Genomic DNA, 16,879 nt, shown 5'->3' on the forward strand with positions numbered 1-16,879 from the left:
TTAAACGTTTTGAGTTCCCTGGCCTTGAAAGTTTTTTTTTTTTTTTTCCACATCCCCTGCAGCTCCCGCCTGCGACCAGTCTGTAATTTGTTGATCGACCAAGGCTTTTGATATTCGCTTACAGGTTTAACAAGATATAGGGGTAACTTTGTAAGGGCCTTACCCCATTACATATGAATGGGTATGCTTAGAATATCTTTTAAAGTACCCAACATTTAAGCATTTTAGCCGGGGAATTTCCATGGTAAGACGATGTGGTTGGTTTATAGAATTTAATTACTTAGGAAAACGACAAGCAAGGGATGATTTTAGCCCTTTTTTCGCTGTGGAGACATATCGAACTTCTCCAGTCTCGTGGACCCAACTAGCCTGGCAGATTTACCATCCGTCTTTGTATCACGATGAAGTTTATAGCTAGTATTGCCTCAGTAAATTATTTAAACGCTGGGTCCGTTTAAATGCTCCTGGTCTCTATTCATTTTCGTGGAGGCGATACACACTGTGATTATTTATGAGAAGTACTGGAAATTAGCATCAGATTTGCACGCGAAGGTGATTCCTTGGAGCAGCAGACTGTGCAGATTAAATCTACGTAAAAACAAAGTTTCGGGAAGTATTAGAAGACAAGAAAAACGTCTAGGACATACTCGTTAAAAGTGTCGGCAAATGTTAAGAAAGAAATAGAAGATTTCGAGAATTCTGTAATAAAGAGCTGCCACATTTCTTCTGATTGTGCACTAGACCACCTACCTTCCACCGGGTATACCTAGTGTATGTTGAAATGTGCAACAGTTTGGTTAGGTTAGGTTACCTGGGTACACGGTTTGGGCATGGATGTGTAACTGTGTATACATATTGAGTAATACAGGGTTCAGAGACGAGTCAACTCTTTTAAAACTCCTTGTAATTAACAATCTTTTAAAGCCTCGTAACATTTAGTTAGTATTTACACGAACCTGTGCACTCATATATACAACTTGACCTTTTTTTCCTTGGATCCCCTTGAGGGGGAGGGGGTTCTTCGCGATTATCTTGTAGTCTTTACCTTCCATGTCATTTTTCTTTGTCCCGGTATCCATTACATTCATCGTGTTGACTGATTCTCTGTTGAACCCGTCCCATCCCCACTCCGTACGATGTTGCCGGGGCATGACGCGAGGCGTGAGGGGCACTGCCGATGGAAGGTCGGGGTGAAGGAGCGGACAAACATTTGCACTGGAGGGAGGTAAGAATGTCCAACACTAGAGTGACGTCACAGCGTGCCCAACTCGGTGAACTGCAAGTACTTCATTCAACTTGTTAGATAGTTCGATCATTTTGGCGTAGTTACTTTGACGTTTTCGTGCCCATTTTATTATCCTCTTTAACGCCACCGCCTGCAGGGTGTGTAAGGGTACACCATAGATACCCCCTTTTTTGCGAGGGAGAAATTAAAAAATCGAACAACACGGCATGTGTTCCATCCGACTCGCCAACCTGGCTCGCCTGTGTATGCTGACCGCCGTCGCCTGCCTCCCTAACTCTAACTTTACTTTCTTCCTTAATTATTTATAGAGTTATTCATGTAACTCTTCGTTTATGGATCTCTTGTAAAGTTGTTCTTCGGATTGCCAGTTCTAAATAGATTTCGCTTGATTGTGTATGTTGATTATGGTAATATTAAGGTAGTTATGAAGAGTTTACACTTGATAGCATTATGTGGGTGTCTGTTCCGCTCACTTTAAGTCTGTTTCTTTGTTGTTTAGCTCTGTCTGTTGTATTTAGTGGTGGGCATATATGTTCCTCTGGTGTGCAAACGTAAGTTTGGTGTGTACACGGGAATTGTTTGCGTTGTAAACTTATATTTCTTTACCTTCAGTTAACAGGAACACCTTTCTGTTTGTAGGTGCAGTGGGGCGCGATCGAGGCTAAGAGACACCGGCGACCAGAGTACTGCGACGGTATGCAGGTAGGGCAGCCATCTTCACCTTGCTGGGCTACATGGTCACTCAAGCTTAGAGACAGGGAGGGCAGATTGTACTTAGAGAGAGAGAGAGAGAGAGAGAGAGAGAGAGAGAGAGAGAGAGAGAGAGAGAGAGAGAGAGGGGTAACCGAAGACCTATTGCCTGTCATTAGCTTACGAACTGCTGAGAGAATGTCTTTTGACACTTCCTCCTCTACTTGTTTTCTGAAGAGTGTTTTGCATTATGTTGTCTTTGAGTTTGTAGAGATGTAGTAATACTGCATTCTTCATATGGTGTTAGAAAAATTGAGTAGATGCAGACGTTTTACACCAGTATTTATGGTGGATAAATATTGACAGATTTAGGTATATTGTACCATGTTATTATTTTTTCCCATTTTTCATCTCTACAATGAATGTGTTGCGCTTGTTACTGTAAAATAATCTCAATATATATATATATATATATATATATATATATATATATATATATATATATATATATATATATATATATTGCGTATGTGTGTTTATACTTGTATGTTTGCGTGTAGAATGTACTAGGTTTTGTATACTTGTGTATGGTTTGATGACAATACAGGATATATAATGTTTCTTGTATGATAATAATAAAGCAGTACGTATCCCTTAAAACCCACAAGCACGAGAGTATGACTCATGCGGACGACGATACGACCCTTAGGTATGACGACTTGGCCATTGACCCGTATGGGGCAATTCAAAGGCCCTGGCCATCATACACAAGGGTCCTACCGCCGTGATGAAGGGTTCTAGCTTCGTGCCGATGAGTCCTTAAGAGTCGTGCTAACTGGTCCTGCCGCTGTAGCGTCGTGCTTAGGGGTCATTTTGAGTCGTGCTCAAGGGGCCTTTAACGACATGCTGGACGCACTAAGCGTCGTTGTCGAGCGGTTGAGAATGCCGTATCGGTCAGTGTCCCAAGTCTTGGTTGAAAATTCCTCAAGACGATCTTAGTCGCTGGAGAGAGATAGAGAGAGAGAGAGAGAGAGAGAGAGAGAGAGAGAGAGAGAGGTGTCCAGAAGTGGGTAGGTAGAGGTTTAGAGGTGGTGGTGGCCCGCCAGTCTTGCCAGCCTGTACCACCTCGCCCCTCTGCACGGCTCTGTGATTCATGCCTGTGGAAAGTGGCCGTCTAGGTTCGTTCGGGTGTGGTGGGTCGTGAGTAAGATACCCACGACCACAACCCTCCCTGCTGTCTCAACCCCCCCCCCCCCCCACCCTGGCATCATGCCTTCATTTGTTGGCATTGTGTGCGAGTGTATGTAAACGTGTGCCTGTTGCGGAGCTTTCATTGTCGAGGAACAATGTCGATGGTGATTCGGGGAGCGATAGCAGGCCAAGGGTTTTTCCACATAGTGGTCTTTGCTGTTTCCTATTCTCAACCCTTAATTAAGGGATAGATTAAAGGTCACGGCATCACACCTAAGGGTCGCACTCTTCGTGCTTAAGGGACTTACCCTATTAGATATATCCTAAGTCTGGCCTAGCTAACCCTATGAGCTATATCCTAGTGTAGCCAAGCACAAACCTGATACAATCCTTCCTGATCCACCGTAACATACTGTTCCCATCAGATTAAGACGTGCAAACTTAAGTTATTAAAACCTTTGATTTAATCGGACCAAAGTATAACATCACGATGTAATCTTCTTCATTATATAAAACTTTAATTAATTTTGCCAAACCTCGCCTAATTAGCTCAAACCTGTCAGCCCATCCCACGCCAACTGATCTCAGCTGGAACTGACTTAAACTCAAGTCAGTCTAATCCACTCGTAGTAAACCCACCATGTCCTGATCCAGTGGTACGTAGACCTACGTAAACTACCATGATTCGTCACGAACCGCGTTAAACTCCTTCGAATGTGATTGGACTACGCTTGTGTGTGGAGCGCGACGTAGGTTTATAACCAAATCTCTCACGTGTCCACTTTGTCTCGGTGGCTACATATCCTGGGCTCAGAATGCACGATAAGGCTGATTAACTAGGAAAAAACCTTTGCCTGCAATTAGCCTTAAAATCATGATTCAAAAGTAACGCGAACAAAATCTTTTAGTCTCGGAAGCATGAAGTCAGCAACTGCGGGGTTTCGCTAGCTTGCAAATTGGTCATACTGTGAGCGATAAGTTCACCTGTAGCAAGGCCGTATCACCGTTAGTGGACGGAAAAGAGTACTGTTTCGACGACCGTCTCGTTCGGGAGGAGACCATCACTTCCCTGCTCCTGCATGGAGCCCCATATGCCGCTTAAGCTAAGCTTTTCCCTCAGCAGTGGTCTGCGGCGTCGTGTGACAGCTGTGGCCCGGGTGAGGGATAGGAACGGGATGTGCAAGTTTGCTGCGACCTTTACCAAAGGAATTGATTAATTGACAGGAGGGTAATTGATTCGTTGTTTTCAGACTCGGCCATACGGTTAGGTGAAGTAAAGTGAGGTAGAATGGGTTTCCTTATGTTCCAAATCAAGATGGGAAGAAGATATCCCCTAGAGGTTAACATGGCTGAACTCATGAATGTATTTTACGAACTTTTTGCAAAAGTCAGGCTCATGGGTTCGCTCTCGTTTGAGGTGTATATATAGGTTACCCATTCTTACCGATGAGACTGGAAAACAACTTGATTTTTTTTTTTTTTATCGTAAATACATTACAAATGACTGCTTGAAATTGGATGTGTGTAGATGAAGCCATAGTTCGAGTGTTCCTGACGCTGCCTTACAAGGGCGGGAGGAGCAGTTAGAAGAAAAGGAAAACAAAAGAAAAAACCACTGAAAATGAGGTTTGGGTTAGTCGCTCTCTCCCTTATTGACCTACAGCCGATATCTCTGAGCACCTACCCCTTCCTTTTCTGTGATTGCCCGTCTCTCTCTCTCTCTCTCTCTCTCTCTCTCTCTCTCTCTCTCTCTCTCTCTCTCTCTCTCTCTCTCTCTCTCTCTCTCCTTAGCCTGTCTTGACCTGGCCGCACCCCGCCTATCTGTCTAGTGCGTTGGAATTCCCTGCGTCCACCTCCAGGTCCGGTCCACTGTCAGGGATACGTCAAGTTAACCATTGTTTCGTAGAAATGATTTTGACTCGCCTCGCGACGACCCAGTTGGTCCTCCCTGATGTTTGAGGTGAAAGTTATGAAAAAGTTATTTCCAGAGTCGGTTAGCGTATCCCTGAGGTCTACGGAGAAGACTTCGATGTGATGGTTACCCCCACATGTTGCTATGGTTCTCCACACACAGTGAGGAGGGCGGGAAGTTCCCGACCATACGTTTGTCCCTCAGTGTTGTGGACAGTCGTGTGACACTGTATCAGATGCTGAGAGGTTATCGTTGTGTTATTGAGTTGGTGATAGGTATATTGTCCCGTCTGAGGTTAGGGATTACGAGGGAGTGTGACTTCAACTCAGGTATATTGTCCCGTCTGTGGTTAGGGATTACGAGGGAGTCTGACTTCAACTCCGGTATATTTTCCCGTCTGAGGTTAGGGATTACGAGGGAGTGTGACTTTAACTCGTGCAGTGAGTACCGGAGCTCAAGTGGGACACAAGCGTGGGGCGCACATATCTTACTCATGTACGTGCCTGCCCCACACCTCTCTCTCTCGCGTTACTCACACATCCCTCGTCCCTCACTCACACCTGAGTTCGCCTCCTAACGTGCCTCCCTCAGCCTCCCCTCTTTACTCACCTCGTCATCCCATTCTCCCCTGCCTCATATACTCCGTCTCACACACACACACACACACACACACACACACACACACACACACACACACACACACACTACCAATAGTCCTCCTCTCCTCCACCACACCACAAAGCCTCACTTTCCTAATCTCCGTAACGTAAAATTTGTCCGAAAGTGGAATGAACGTTGACAAGGATGGGCCTTTTTAGAACCTTTCGGAATTTGGCGCCCTGTGTGTCGGGGGGTGGGTCATGTTTGTGTTGGTGATGGAGATAGGTGGGGCCGAGGTGGTGAGGCCCCGTTGGAGGTGGGTGGGTGGGTGGGCGTCGCCAGAACTGGTGAGCAAAAAGCCGGCGAGTCTGACTTGAGAGACGGGTCGGTAATGAGGACTCTACACACCTACACACACGAGCCTGTTTACGTTCGTCGACTTCGGGACGGTAACAGACGACACACACACACACACACACACACACACGTGTGTGTGACGTCTGCGTCGGATTTCCCCCATACGTCTAGTACGCCCTATACGCCATTCCCCCCATACGTCTAGTACGCCCAATACGCCATTCCACCCATACGTCTAGTACCCTATGTGCACTATTCCCCATACTTCTTGTACCCTATATGCGCCATTCCCCATACGTCTAGTGCGTCGTATATGCCATTCCCCCATACGTCTAGTACGCCATATACGCTATTCCCCATACGTCTCGTGCGTCCATAGGAAAATCTGTGAGGGGAATAGTGAGTCCTCATGACCCACGTAGCGTAAGGTAGGATCATGCATTAGGGTGAGATCAATTTCTCTCTCTCTCTCTTTGTGTGTGTGTGTGTGTGTGTGTGTCCCTCTCGGAACTCAATGTTTGTACAAAGGTCGCATGATACTGGGGTTGTTGTTGTTGTGGGTAGGACGGGACCATCTCTTAGCCTCACTTACATCGACCAGACCATGTCGCACGCCCTTGCCTGTGGCGGTCCCGCTAAACTTGACAGACCCCAGGCTTTTCAGTCCCACTGTCCGGGACGAGTCACACCCCTCCCAAGGAAGCGGCCCTGGAGATGGTGTGTGACGATGCTATCCCATGTAAGATAGTAAGAGTATCTTAGATCTTTTCTTTTCTGTAAAGGGAGACCAAGTTAGTTCCCTTTTTATGTACTTGGAGACAAGTAGTTCTCTTTGTAAACGGAGACAAGATAGAAAAGCGAAAGGCTTCTCCACACACACACACACACACACACACACACACACACACACACACACACACACACACACACATAAACGGAGACAAGATAGAAAAGCAAAAGGCTTCACACACACACACACACACACACACACACACACACACACACACACACACACACACCACTCCCTCAGGCATATCAGCGGACGGGGGAAATATAACGATGAAGACCATGTAGTGTGTAGAGAATATACCTCGCTGACATGGAACACGGTTCTAAATCTGGAGATGAACGGTGATTGAGTGGATTGGATTCTCCGTAACTCAAGCCCTCAGACACGCTCGGGCCACCTTGATCACACGAGGGGGGGAAAAAGATACGCGGCTGAATGTTTGAGTGGATTGCAACAGGATGGAGTAGAAGAGGGGGTCGCCCAGATATTGTACAAGTCGTGTTCACTGGCCGATCAACCCCACGCTCATGTACCCTACGCCCAGCCCTACTCTCTCTCTCTGTTCTTTTTTTTTTTATTTTGGCCTAATTTATCGAAATTCTTACCTTTTGTGTGGGTTATCTTTTGATTAGCCAAAGAAAGCATTAACATATCAAACGCTTGGAGGCCTTTGTGAGGTCTAGGGCTGCCGATGTGCCAGATAAAAGGATTTCTTTTTGTCTCAAGATTTCCTCTCTCTCTCTCTCTCTCTCTCTCTCTCTCTCTCTCTCTCTCTCTCTCTCTCTCTCTCTCTCTCTCTGGCGAGTCCTCGAAAGTTAAGTCCATCATGATCCTCTCAGAGTGTGTGTGTGTGTGTGTGTGGACCTTCGCCTCCCCTATATACGCACCACAGGTCAACCTTCATACATAAAAGTTGGCATTGTCAGTGTGTCGCTGCGTTCCCCCGACTGGTGGGGGTCTATACGCCGCGGCGGTGCACGTTCTCATGACGACGATCGTATGAGAGAGAGAGAGAGAGAGAGAGAGAGAGAGAGAGAGAGAGAGAGAGAGAGAGAGAGAGAGAGAGACCTACATATACACGAGTTCCCTTCAAAAAGATTTCACGGTTTGGTCTAGCGCGCATCTCAAATCGCAAATCGCATATGTTGCATGTTTATCGACACCTCTGTACTTCATCGGCGTCAGCCACATTAATACAGTTAGTCGGTCCTGAGTTCATGTGGCATCTTTCTTAACCATTTATTGTGAGGACAGAGTGAGTGAGAGACAGACAGACAGAGAGAGGGAGAGAAAGAGAATTTTCCGATAATCTATATTCAGCATGTAAGATTTACCAGCAGGTATCATCCCTTCACGTCAGGAAATGCCAGGAGTCAAGCCGTGGCGGCGGCTGGTAAAAGGAGGAAGGACGAGAGAAAAAAAAGCGGTTTGTATTGATGTTGGCTTGTCTTCCGTTGGTCGTCTGTGATGCGTTGAGCGTTTCATGGCGACGCGGGACCACACATTTTGAGTGTTTTGGAGACTCGGTGGGACGATATCACCGACCGTTATATTGTCAGTCGAAGGCATACGAAACTACCGTAGTTGTATAATTCAAAGTGTATTTTACGATGGTTTTTTGGGGAGGTATTCTACTCCCACAGCTGGGTCTGGGACTTGACCTTACCGTACCTACGTACGATGGGATCGGGGAGGTCTTCGCTACAGCTGGGGTGGGGTGTGGGGCTGCCTCACCTTATTTATGTATACATTACGATGGGTTTGGATGTTTTTGCCCCCAAGAGCCCCGTGTGGGACTAACCTGTTATTTCGTTCGTATTTACAGGCATTTGGTGACCGCGATCGAAGGCATATGTAATCCTCATATTCTAGATGGATCTTTATTTTCTTGAGCTGTTTTTATAAAGTTTTATGAAGTGTTCGTAGTAGATGTCAGTATTGTGATAACCTTGGGTCTCAGATCTTTGTTTGCCCCGTTTTCTTACAGCATATGATTTCCCCAATTTCGTTGACAGTTTGATAATATTCTACAGTATCTTTCGTGTTTATAGGGAGCTCCTTTCAGTTGAATGTTGCCTCACGCGATGTTCCAAAATTTTCTACCGTGGCAAACTTGGTCTCAGACAGAGCTGCGGTGGTAGAAGACCCCCCCGAAAACACCGTCGTAAGGTAAGGTAATGTTGTCCAAACCGAACACGTATCGCTCGCTTTTGATTGTTGACGTCTCGCACCGGTACAGTTCAGCGTGAAAGTGTTTTAAAAGAATGACCATATATGTCGCCTTCCGTGCGCGCTCCCGCCGCACACCCAGTGCTGAATTATCACCTTTTTCTCCACCTTCAATGCTAGTCTCGTCTGCCGTGTTGCCCATGTTTCTTGATGGTTAGTAAGTTAAATGCTCACGACTTTTGTATATCACTGTCTCTTTCCCACTTTGCTGATTTTTTTGTTCATTATGGAGATTTCTAGTCTTCTCGTTCTTAATCTAATATAAATATGTCCTTAGCTTGGGGTGGGGTTGGGTAAAACGAGATTAAAATACGTACCTAAGATGAAGAAAAATGTAATTTTGGTATTCATTTGACATGAAATGAGATCTGTTTTCTAAAAGGCAAACGTTAACAGATCTTCTATTTACCATTGGAATCACTTTCTCCCCCCCCCCCTGTCCATTCCCCCCCGCCCCCATAATTACCTAGTTATACGGTTGACATCATTCCACGAAATGGTTGTTAAGGGCATGACATTTGTATGGGCGTCCCGTGGGCCCAGTCAAGTGGCTATTGAGGGAGAGTCGGTGGCGCCAAGCGACGGCGGCAACGCTGACTCACCTTACCGCTGGGCCGAGCGCGCGTTGTCAGTAAGTCTTCAAACCCTCACTTATTTGGCCTCTTGTAATCCTCCTCCCCCCCCAACCTCCATTGCGTATAATCTGATCCCGTCACACGCAGGAGCACATCTGTAGATCGGTTTCAGTGCCCGAGTGGTTATATCAGAAGAGCGGATGAAAATGGCTGGTGAGGAAACGATTTTATTATTATTTTTTTTTTTTTCGTCAAAGTCAGGAATGTTGGTTGCTGGTCAAGAGTCGTACGGGCGCACTAGGATGTCCCCGGCTAGCCTAGCCTCCTCCATCCTTCATGCCGGCCGGAGCTATTGTCTGACTTTTTTTTTCGTCTCATACGCTGAAGGTCAGACGCTCATTAGGTTAATGCCAGACCGACTGAATATTCGCAAAATTGGCGAGGTTTTGCTGGAAAATTTTCAAAGGGTTGTCGGCTCAGAAAGGTGATGAAATTGCACGTTGCACGACAGTATTTAGTCTTAATCTGAAACTTGCGCCTTGATTTTAAGGGATTGGATGGACTACACCAGACCCATCTGTTCATCATTATTTTTATCAGTTATTATTATTATTATTAGTAGTAGTAGTAGTAGTAGTAGTAGTAGTATAGCTTGCTACTTACACTTTAGCATGGTAGTTAGGAACACAAAACTGTGCCTTCATGGAAAAATCCTCACATTATTATTATTATTATTATTATTATTATTATTATTATTATTATTATTATTACCAGGAAGAAGTGTCCTGAAGCAATAGTAGTCATGGTTTTATAACTGATGTGTAGCAGGTTATGTATCGAGTGGGCAGTCGACTAGGCTTGTAGGTAGACCTAAGCTGGTAGGTGACCGCGTGTATTTATAATGAAAACAGATGATACCGAACTCTCTTTGGTATTGGTTCCAATTCTGGCTGTTGGAGGAGGGTATTATGTGTTCTATGAAAGTACGCGTTCATATGCTTCTTATTCGTATTCATATGTAGTAAATACAAGTACATTTATCGATTTACGATTATTTTGAAGCCAAGACGAATGCATGTTACTGAGGGGGAGGGAGGGACGAAAGAAAGAAGGGTGGTTAAGATCGAGAAATCCTTTCCCCGCTCAGCGCCTTTGGGGGAAGACGACCATGATGGAAGAAGTTGATGCAGACTTGCTGATGAAAGAAACTTGTTACCAAGTTGTGATGGACTTGTTTCTTGTGTTCCTGCTGTGTGTCTTGTGTTATTGCTGTGTGTCTTGTGTTTCTGGTGTGTCTTGTGTTCCTGCTGTGTGTCTTGTGTTCCTGCTGTGTGTCTTGTGTTCCTGCTGTGTCTTGTGTTCCTGCTGTGTGTCTTGTGTTCCTGCTGTGTGTCTTGTGTTACTGCTGTGTGTCTTGTGTTATTGGTGTGTCTTGTGTTTCTGGTGTGTCTTGTGTTTCTGGTGTGTCTTGTGTTCCTGCTGTGTGTCTTGTGTTCCTGCTGTGTGTCTTGTGTTCCTGCTGTGTCTTGTGTTCCTGCTGTGTGTCTTGTGTTCCTGCTGTGTGTCTTGTGTTACTGCTGTGTGTCTTGTGTTACTGCTGTGCGTCTTGTGTTACTGCTGTGTGTCTTGTGTTACTGCTGTGCGCCTTGTGTTACTGCTGTGCGTCTTGTGTTACTGCTGTGTGTCTTGTGTTACTGCTGTGCGTCTTGTGTTCCTGCTGTGTGTCTTGTGTTCCTTCTGTGTGTCTTGTGTTACTGCTGTGTGTCTTGTGTTACTGCTGTGTGTCTTGTGTTCCTGCTGTGTGTCTTGTGTTCCTGCTGTGTGTCTTGTGTTCCTGCTGTGTGTCTTGTGTTCCTGCTGTGTGTCTTGTGTTACTGCTGTGTGTCTTGTGTTCCTGCTGTGTGTCTTGTGTTCCTGCTGTGTGTCTTGTGTTCCTGCTGTGTGTCTTGTGTTCCTGCTGTGTGTCTTGTGTTACTGCTGTGTGTCTTGTGTTCCTGCTGTGTGTCTTGTGTTCCTGCTGTGTGTCTTGTGTTCCTGCTGTGTGTCTTGTGTTCCTTCTGTGTGTCTTGTGTTCCTGCTGTGTGTCTTGTGTTCCTTCTGTGTGTCTTGTGTTCCTGCTGTGTGTCTTGTGTTCCTTCTGTGTGTCTTGTGTTCCTGCCGTGTGTCTTGTGTTCCTGCTGTGTGTCTTGTGTTCCTGCTGTGTGTCTTGTGTTCCTTCTGTGTGTCGGACGGTTTTTCTTAGTGTTGTGGTGGTGTAGGGAATCGGGCGTTACTTATTTTCTCGCTCTCTTGCTGGGTAAGGATTGGGGACTTCAGTTCTAGAAAAGTGATTTTCCTCTTTAGAATAGATGGATAAAAGCCGTGTGTATGTACTTGATCCACTTCCACGTTGCTGGGAATAAAGAGAATAAGTTCACTTCTGGATATAGTAAATTGGAGTATGGAATAAAGATTTTATGTAGAACAGAATTAACATTTTATTTCATAAAGTTTGAAGTTAAAGTCACTATTGATTCGTGCGAGACTTGTATATTGAAGACGACCAAGTTATTGTGGGCATGTTTTTAGGTTAGCAGGGGAGGCAGTGTAAGGTGACGCCAAGTACACAGCTCTTATTTATCTTGTGGGATGTGGATCCCTCCCCCCTGATGATATGCAAATTAGGCCTGCAGCAGTAAAATTAGTATTAAGTCAGCTCCTCCGGTGAGTTATTCGGCCGAAGTCCTCTGAAGTGACAGGGCAATTACGCCAAGGGCTAATGTTATCCGCATAATTCTTAACCGCGGCAATGTAATTATGTTTTTTGTGTTAGTGCCGGTCTGACGGTGTCTGGCTGTTGTTTGTGCCGGTCTGACGGTGTCTGGCTGTTGTTTGTGCCGGGCTGATGGTGTCTTGCTGTTGTTTGTGCCGGTCTGACGGTGTCTGGCTGTTGTGTGTGCCGGTCTGACGGTGTCTGGCTGTTGTTAGTGCCGGTCTGACGGTGTCTAGCTGTTGTTTGTGCCGGGCTGATGGTGTCTGGCTGTTGTTAGTGCCGGTTTGACGGTGTCTTGCTGTTTTTAGTGCCGGTTTGACGGTGTCTTGCTGTTGTTAATGCCGGTCTGACGGTGTCTGGCTGTTGTGTGTGCCGGTCTGACGGTGTCTGGCTGTTGTTTGTGCCGGTCTGATGGTGTCTGGCTGTTGTTAGTGCCGGTCTGACGGTGTCTGGCTGTTGTGTGTGCCGGTCTGATGGTGTCTGGCTGTTGTTAGTGCCGGTCTGATGGTAGTGCCGGTCTGATGGTGTCTGGCTGTTGTTAGTGCCGGTCTGATGGCGTCTGGCTGTTGTTAGTGCCGGTCTGATGGTATCTTGCTGTTGTTAGTGCCGGTCTGATGGTGTCTTGCTGTTGTTAGTGCCGGTCTGATGGTGTCTGGCTGTTGTTAGTGCCGGTCTGATGGTATCTTGCTGTTGTTAGTGCCGGTCTGATGGTGTCTTGCTGTTGTTAGTGCCGGTCTGATGTGTCTTGCTTTTGTTTGAGCCGATGTTAGAGAAGGATTTATTCTCTTATATGTGTAATTTTTAGGGATTGCATGTTGAGAAGTTCTGATGCATATACTTGGATGGTGTACTGGTGGTAATAATGATAATAATTATTGCTAATGACAAACGGTTTATTGAATTAACTGCAGACGTGGCTGAAGATACACACCAAAAAGTCAGTGTGGTTACAAGTGGAGCGTTTTTTTAAACACAGCCTTTCTTAATGTAATTTCTGTTTTCAATTACTATTTGTATATTACGGGGAGGAGTTTACACTTTTTGCCCCGTCTTTTAACCTTGTTTATTGACCACGTCTCAGCCGCACACACACACACACACACACACACACACACACACACACACACACACACACACATACACACACACACACACCAGGGACTGAATCTTCCAAGGAAATATGCTCACGGTTCCTTCTGTTCTTGCTTAACGAGTGTTAATACAGGAGGGAAGGATTTACAGTCCCCGCTCCCACCCTCTTAGTCACCTATGACACGTAGGTGGTGGTGGGGTTGTAAAATCTTTCTCCCACATCTAGGCTCATATATATATATATATATATATATATATATATATATATATATATATATATATATATATATGTATATGTATATATATATATATATATATATATATATATATATATATATATATATATATATATATACACACACACACACACACACACGCACACACACACACACACCTGTTTCCAGCAGGTAGTTATTTATCAACCATCTGCAAAATGGATGATGAACAGGTGGGTTGTCTGTGGACAGGCAACCTTTTTCAGGAACTCGAGCCCGGGACGCTAGCCATCGCACTACGGGGGTGGCGTGGGTTTGGGTCGGGGAATGCAAAGGGGGGTTTGGTCCCGTGCGTCCTTGATGAGGGGGGTGTGTTAGTGTAAGAGTTGGGTGTGGGGAGTTGGTATTTATCATGTTGCCGTGTTCATCATCCCTGTAGGTCAGGCAAAGGTCTGTCGACGGCTGACAGACAGACAGACAACCTGTACCCCGGTCACCAGCTCCCCGTTATCGCCGCCGCGCGCCACAGACCACAACACGAGAATCTCATTACCCTCTTAACGGAGGATTCTCGTAGTGTTTGTCATTCCAAAGCATTTTAAGCTTCCTTTAAATACGTGTCGTCTCTCACGCCATCGCCCTGACCTACTTCCATATGTTACTGTCTGTTGTCTTCGCCTTGACCTACTTACCTACGTGTGTTAATGGTATGTCATTCCCTTAATTAATTAATGTCATTTCATTGATTTATATAAATTCTGATATAAGGTTCAGTTTTTTTACTTTCAGGATTAACCATGTAAGTTAATCCGGAAATCGTAGATAATTCGGTTAATCATTTTAGCTGATTAGTGGGCGAAAGGTTCATTATCGTGACTAACTCAGCCCTGAATAAATAAACTGAACACTCGCACCAGAGATTAAAGGCCAAATGATTTAAGTGTGGGGGATTAAGTCTCCCAAGCCTAGTCGTTACCTACCAGACAAAAGTTGGCGGTTTTGATCCTTGCTGTTTGAGGGCATTGCTATTATATATATATATATATATATATATATATATATATATATATATATATATATATATATATATATATATATATTTTTTTTTTTTTTTTTTTTTTTTTTTTTTTTTCATACTATTCGCCATTTCCCGCCTCAGCGAGGTAGCATTAAGAACAGAGGACTGGGCCTGTGTGTGTGTGTGTGTGTGTGTGTGTGTGTGTGTCGGACAACCTTCTTGAGAGCGTTAACGCAGAGTGTTCCAGGCTTTTCCTCTTTTATGTCCGGTGTTTTCATATTTCATAAGACTGGGTGTACATACGAAACAGTATTCTGCTCTGAGTCGAGTAAATGGTTAAAACAAAGAGAAAAGTTATCCTTTGTTTTGCTCTTCTCTTGTTTTTCGTTGTTCAGGCTAGGCTAGGCATCAATTATTATTGGCAGAGGCATTAGTTGCCGTGTTTAGCGCTTGGCTTGATAGTACAAGCACTGTGACCCGGTCATCATTCCCGGGTGTTTTACACGTCTACCTGCGTTCAGGTGACTTCGTATTTTACACTGACACTCCTCTAGTATGATACGTTGGGTCATGTTTTACATTTACTGATGTGATGTGTTGGCTCGTCTTTTACACACTTGCACTGCTGTTTTGTGAGACATCGGCATGATTTACGTCTACTCTCTGTTATTTGATGCATTTGCTCATCTGCGTTAACACTCCGTTATTCGTAGACTCATGTTTACATTTACACGCCTGTATATTTGACATTAACTCACCTTGTTACAATGATTCATCGTTTTTCAGTTTTACATATGTATTTTGTTGATATCCAGTTATTTCTATTGGTATTCAGTTTCGTGTTCCCCTCCAGAGTGTCACTGGTCGATTGGAGGATTCGAGTGATGTCTGATTTGTATAATCTCTGTTGAGGAAAATCGGTCATATGTTCAATAGATTCATAGAATTATGATACTACTATTGCTATACTACTACTACTACTACTACTACTACTACTACTACTACTACTACTACTACTATTACTACTACTGCTACCACTACTACTACCAGTAATGGTGATAATACTAATAATAATGATAGTGATGATAATGTTCTGATGGTGGGACGATGTCGTTTCATTTGGTATCGCTGGTGACACTAAGAAGAGGAGTGTAGTGGTGGACATGTACATTGATTATGAGACTGGGGTTTAGCAGACTTGGTGAGTGCATGGGAGAGGTAAGTGAGTGGCTGAGAGAGAGAGAGAGAGAGAGAGAGAGAGAGAGAGAGAGAGAGAGAGAGAGAGAGAGAGAGAGAGTGAGTACCGACGACGATATTTTTTTTCTTTTTAAGTAGGAGGGAGTAAGTACCTACCTACAACGAGATTTTGGTCAGCGCGTATCGTTCACCGCTAGTTTGGTTAGATGAATTACACTGCTACTGCCCGCCGCTTCTTAAATCATTTTTCCTTCATTCTGGGTTCATAGAGTATTAACTTTGGCATGGGTCTAGTTTTGTGTGAAATATTTCTATCAGAAAGAAAAAAAGTACTCATTACTTATGGCGAGAGAGAGAGAGAGAGAGAGAGAGAGAGAGAGAGAGAGAGAGAGAGAGAGAGAGAGAAGCCATAAAATGCCATGAGCGAGCAGGGAAATACTCCGTCGATCATCATTCAGTACCTGTCATGAATAATGTAAATGAATCGGTACCCCTGCACCGCCCCGTGTGTGTGTGTGTGTGTGTGTGTGTGTGGACAGATGGAGCTGCTACACGTAAGGGGTCCTTGGACCAATGTCCAAGGACCTTGAAGCAACATTAGGTCCGCGCCCATGAGTATGAGGACCCTGAACCAGCGTCCTTGGACCCTGAGACAACGTAAGGTCCCTAGTGTACCAATGATGGGACTCTTAAACCCAGTATCCCTTGACCCTGAAGGAACATACGGTTCTCGCGCACGCCCACTAGCACCCTAGACCTCCGTCCCTGGACCCTGGACCGATGTAAGGTCCCCGCGTACCACCACAGACACCCTGAACCAGTATTCGGAGCTCCTTCGCATCGTGAACAACATGAAAGAAGCGTAGAAACCGAATTATTTTTTTTTTTTACGTAAGCTTATGTAAGGTATAATCCACCGCCTCATTCATCTTCCTTAGCGCTTACCTTACGATGGTGTTGAGGAAGGCAACAGCAACTTGCAGCTACTACATTTTTCTGTAGCACTTTTACCCTA

General features: G+C 44.9%; 1 protein-coding gene across 1 annotated transcript in view; it reads left to right on the forward strand.

Annotated features, from left to right (window-relative positions):
- LOC139758786 (metalloprotease TIKI1-like) overlaps window positions 1-16,879 on the forward strand; it is a 276,929-nt gene that overhangs the window by 1,653 nt on the left and 258,397 nt on the right. The window contains exon 2 of the mRNA XM_071680588.1: window positions 1,886-1,948. Coding sequence (XP_071536689.1) covers window positions 1,886-1,948 — 63 coding nt within the window. The remainder of the gene's footprint in view (window positions 1-1,885; window positions 1,949-16,879) is intronic.

Source organism: Panulirus ornatus, chromosome 31, assembly GCF_036320965.1.
Source record: "Panulirus ornatus isolate Po-2019 chromosome 31, ASM3632096v1, whole genome shotgun sequence".
In the NCBI taxonomy this organism is placed as follows: domain Eukaryota; kingdom Metazoa; phylum Arthropoda; class Malacostraca; order Decapoda; family Palinuridae; genus Panulirus; species Panulirus ornatus.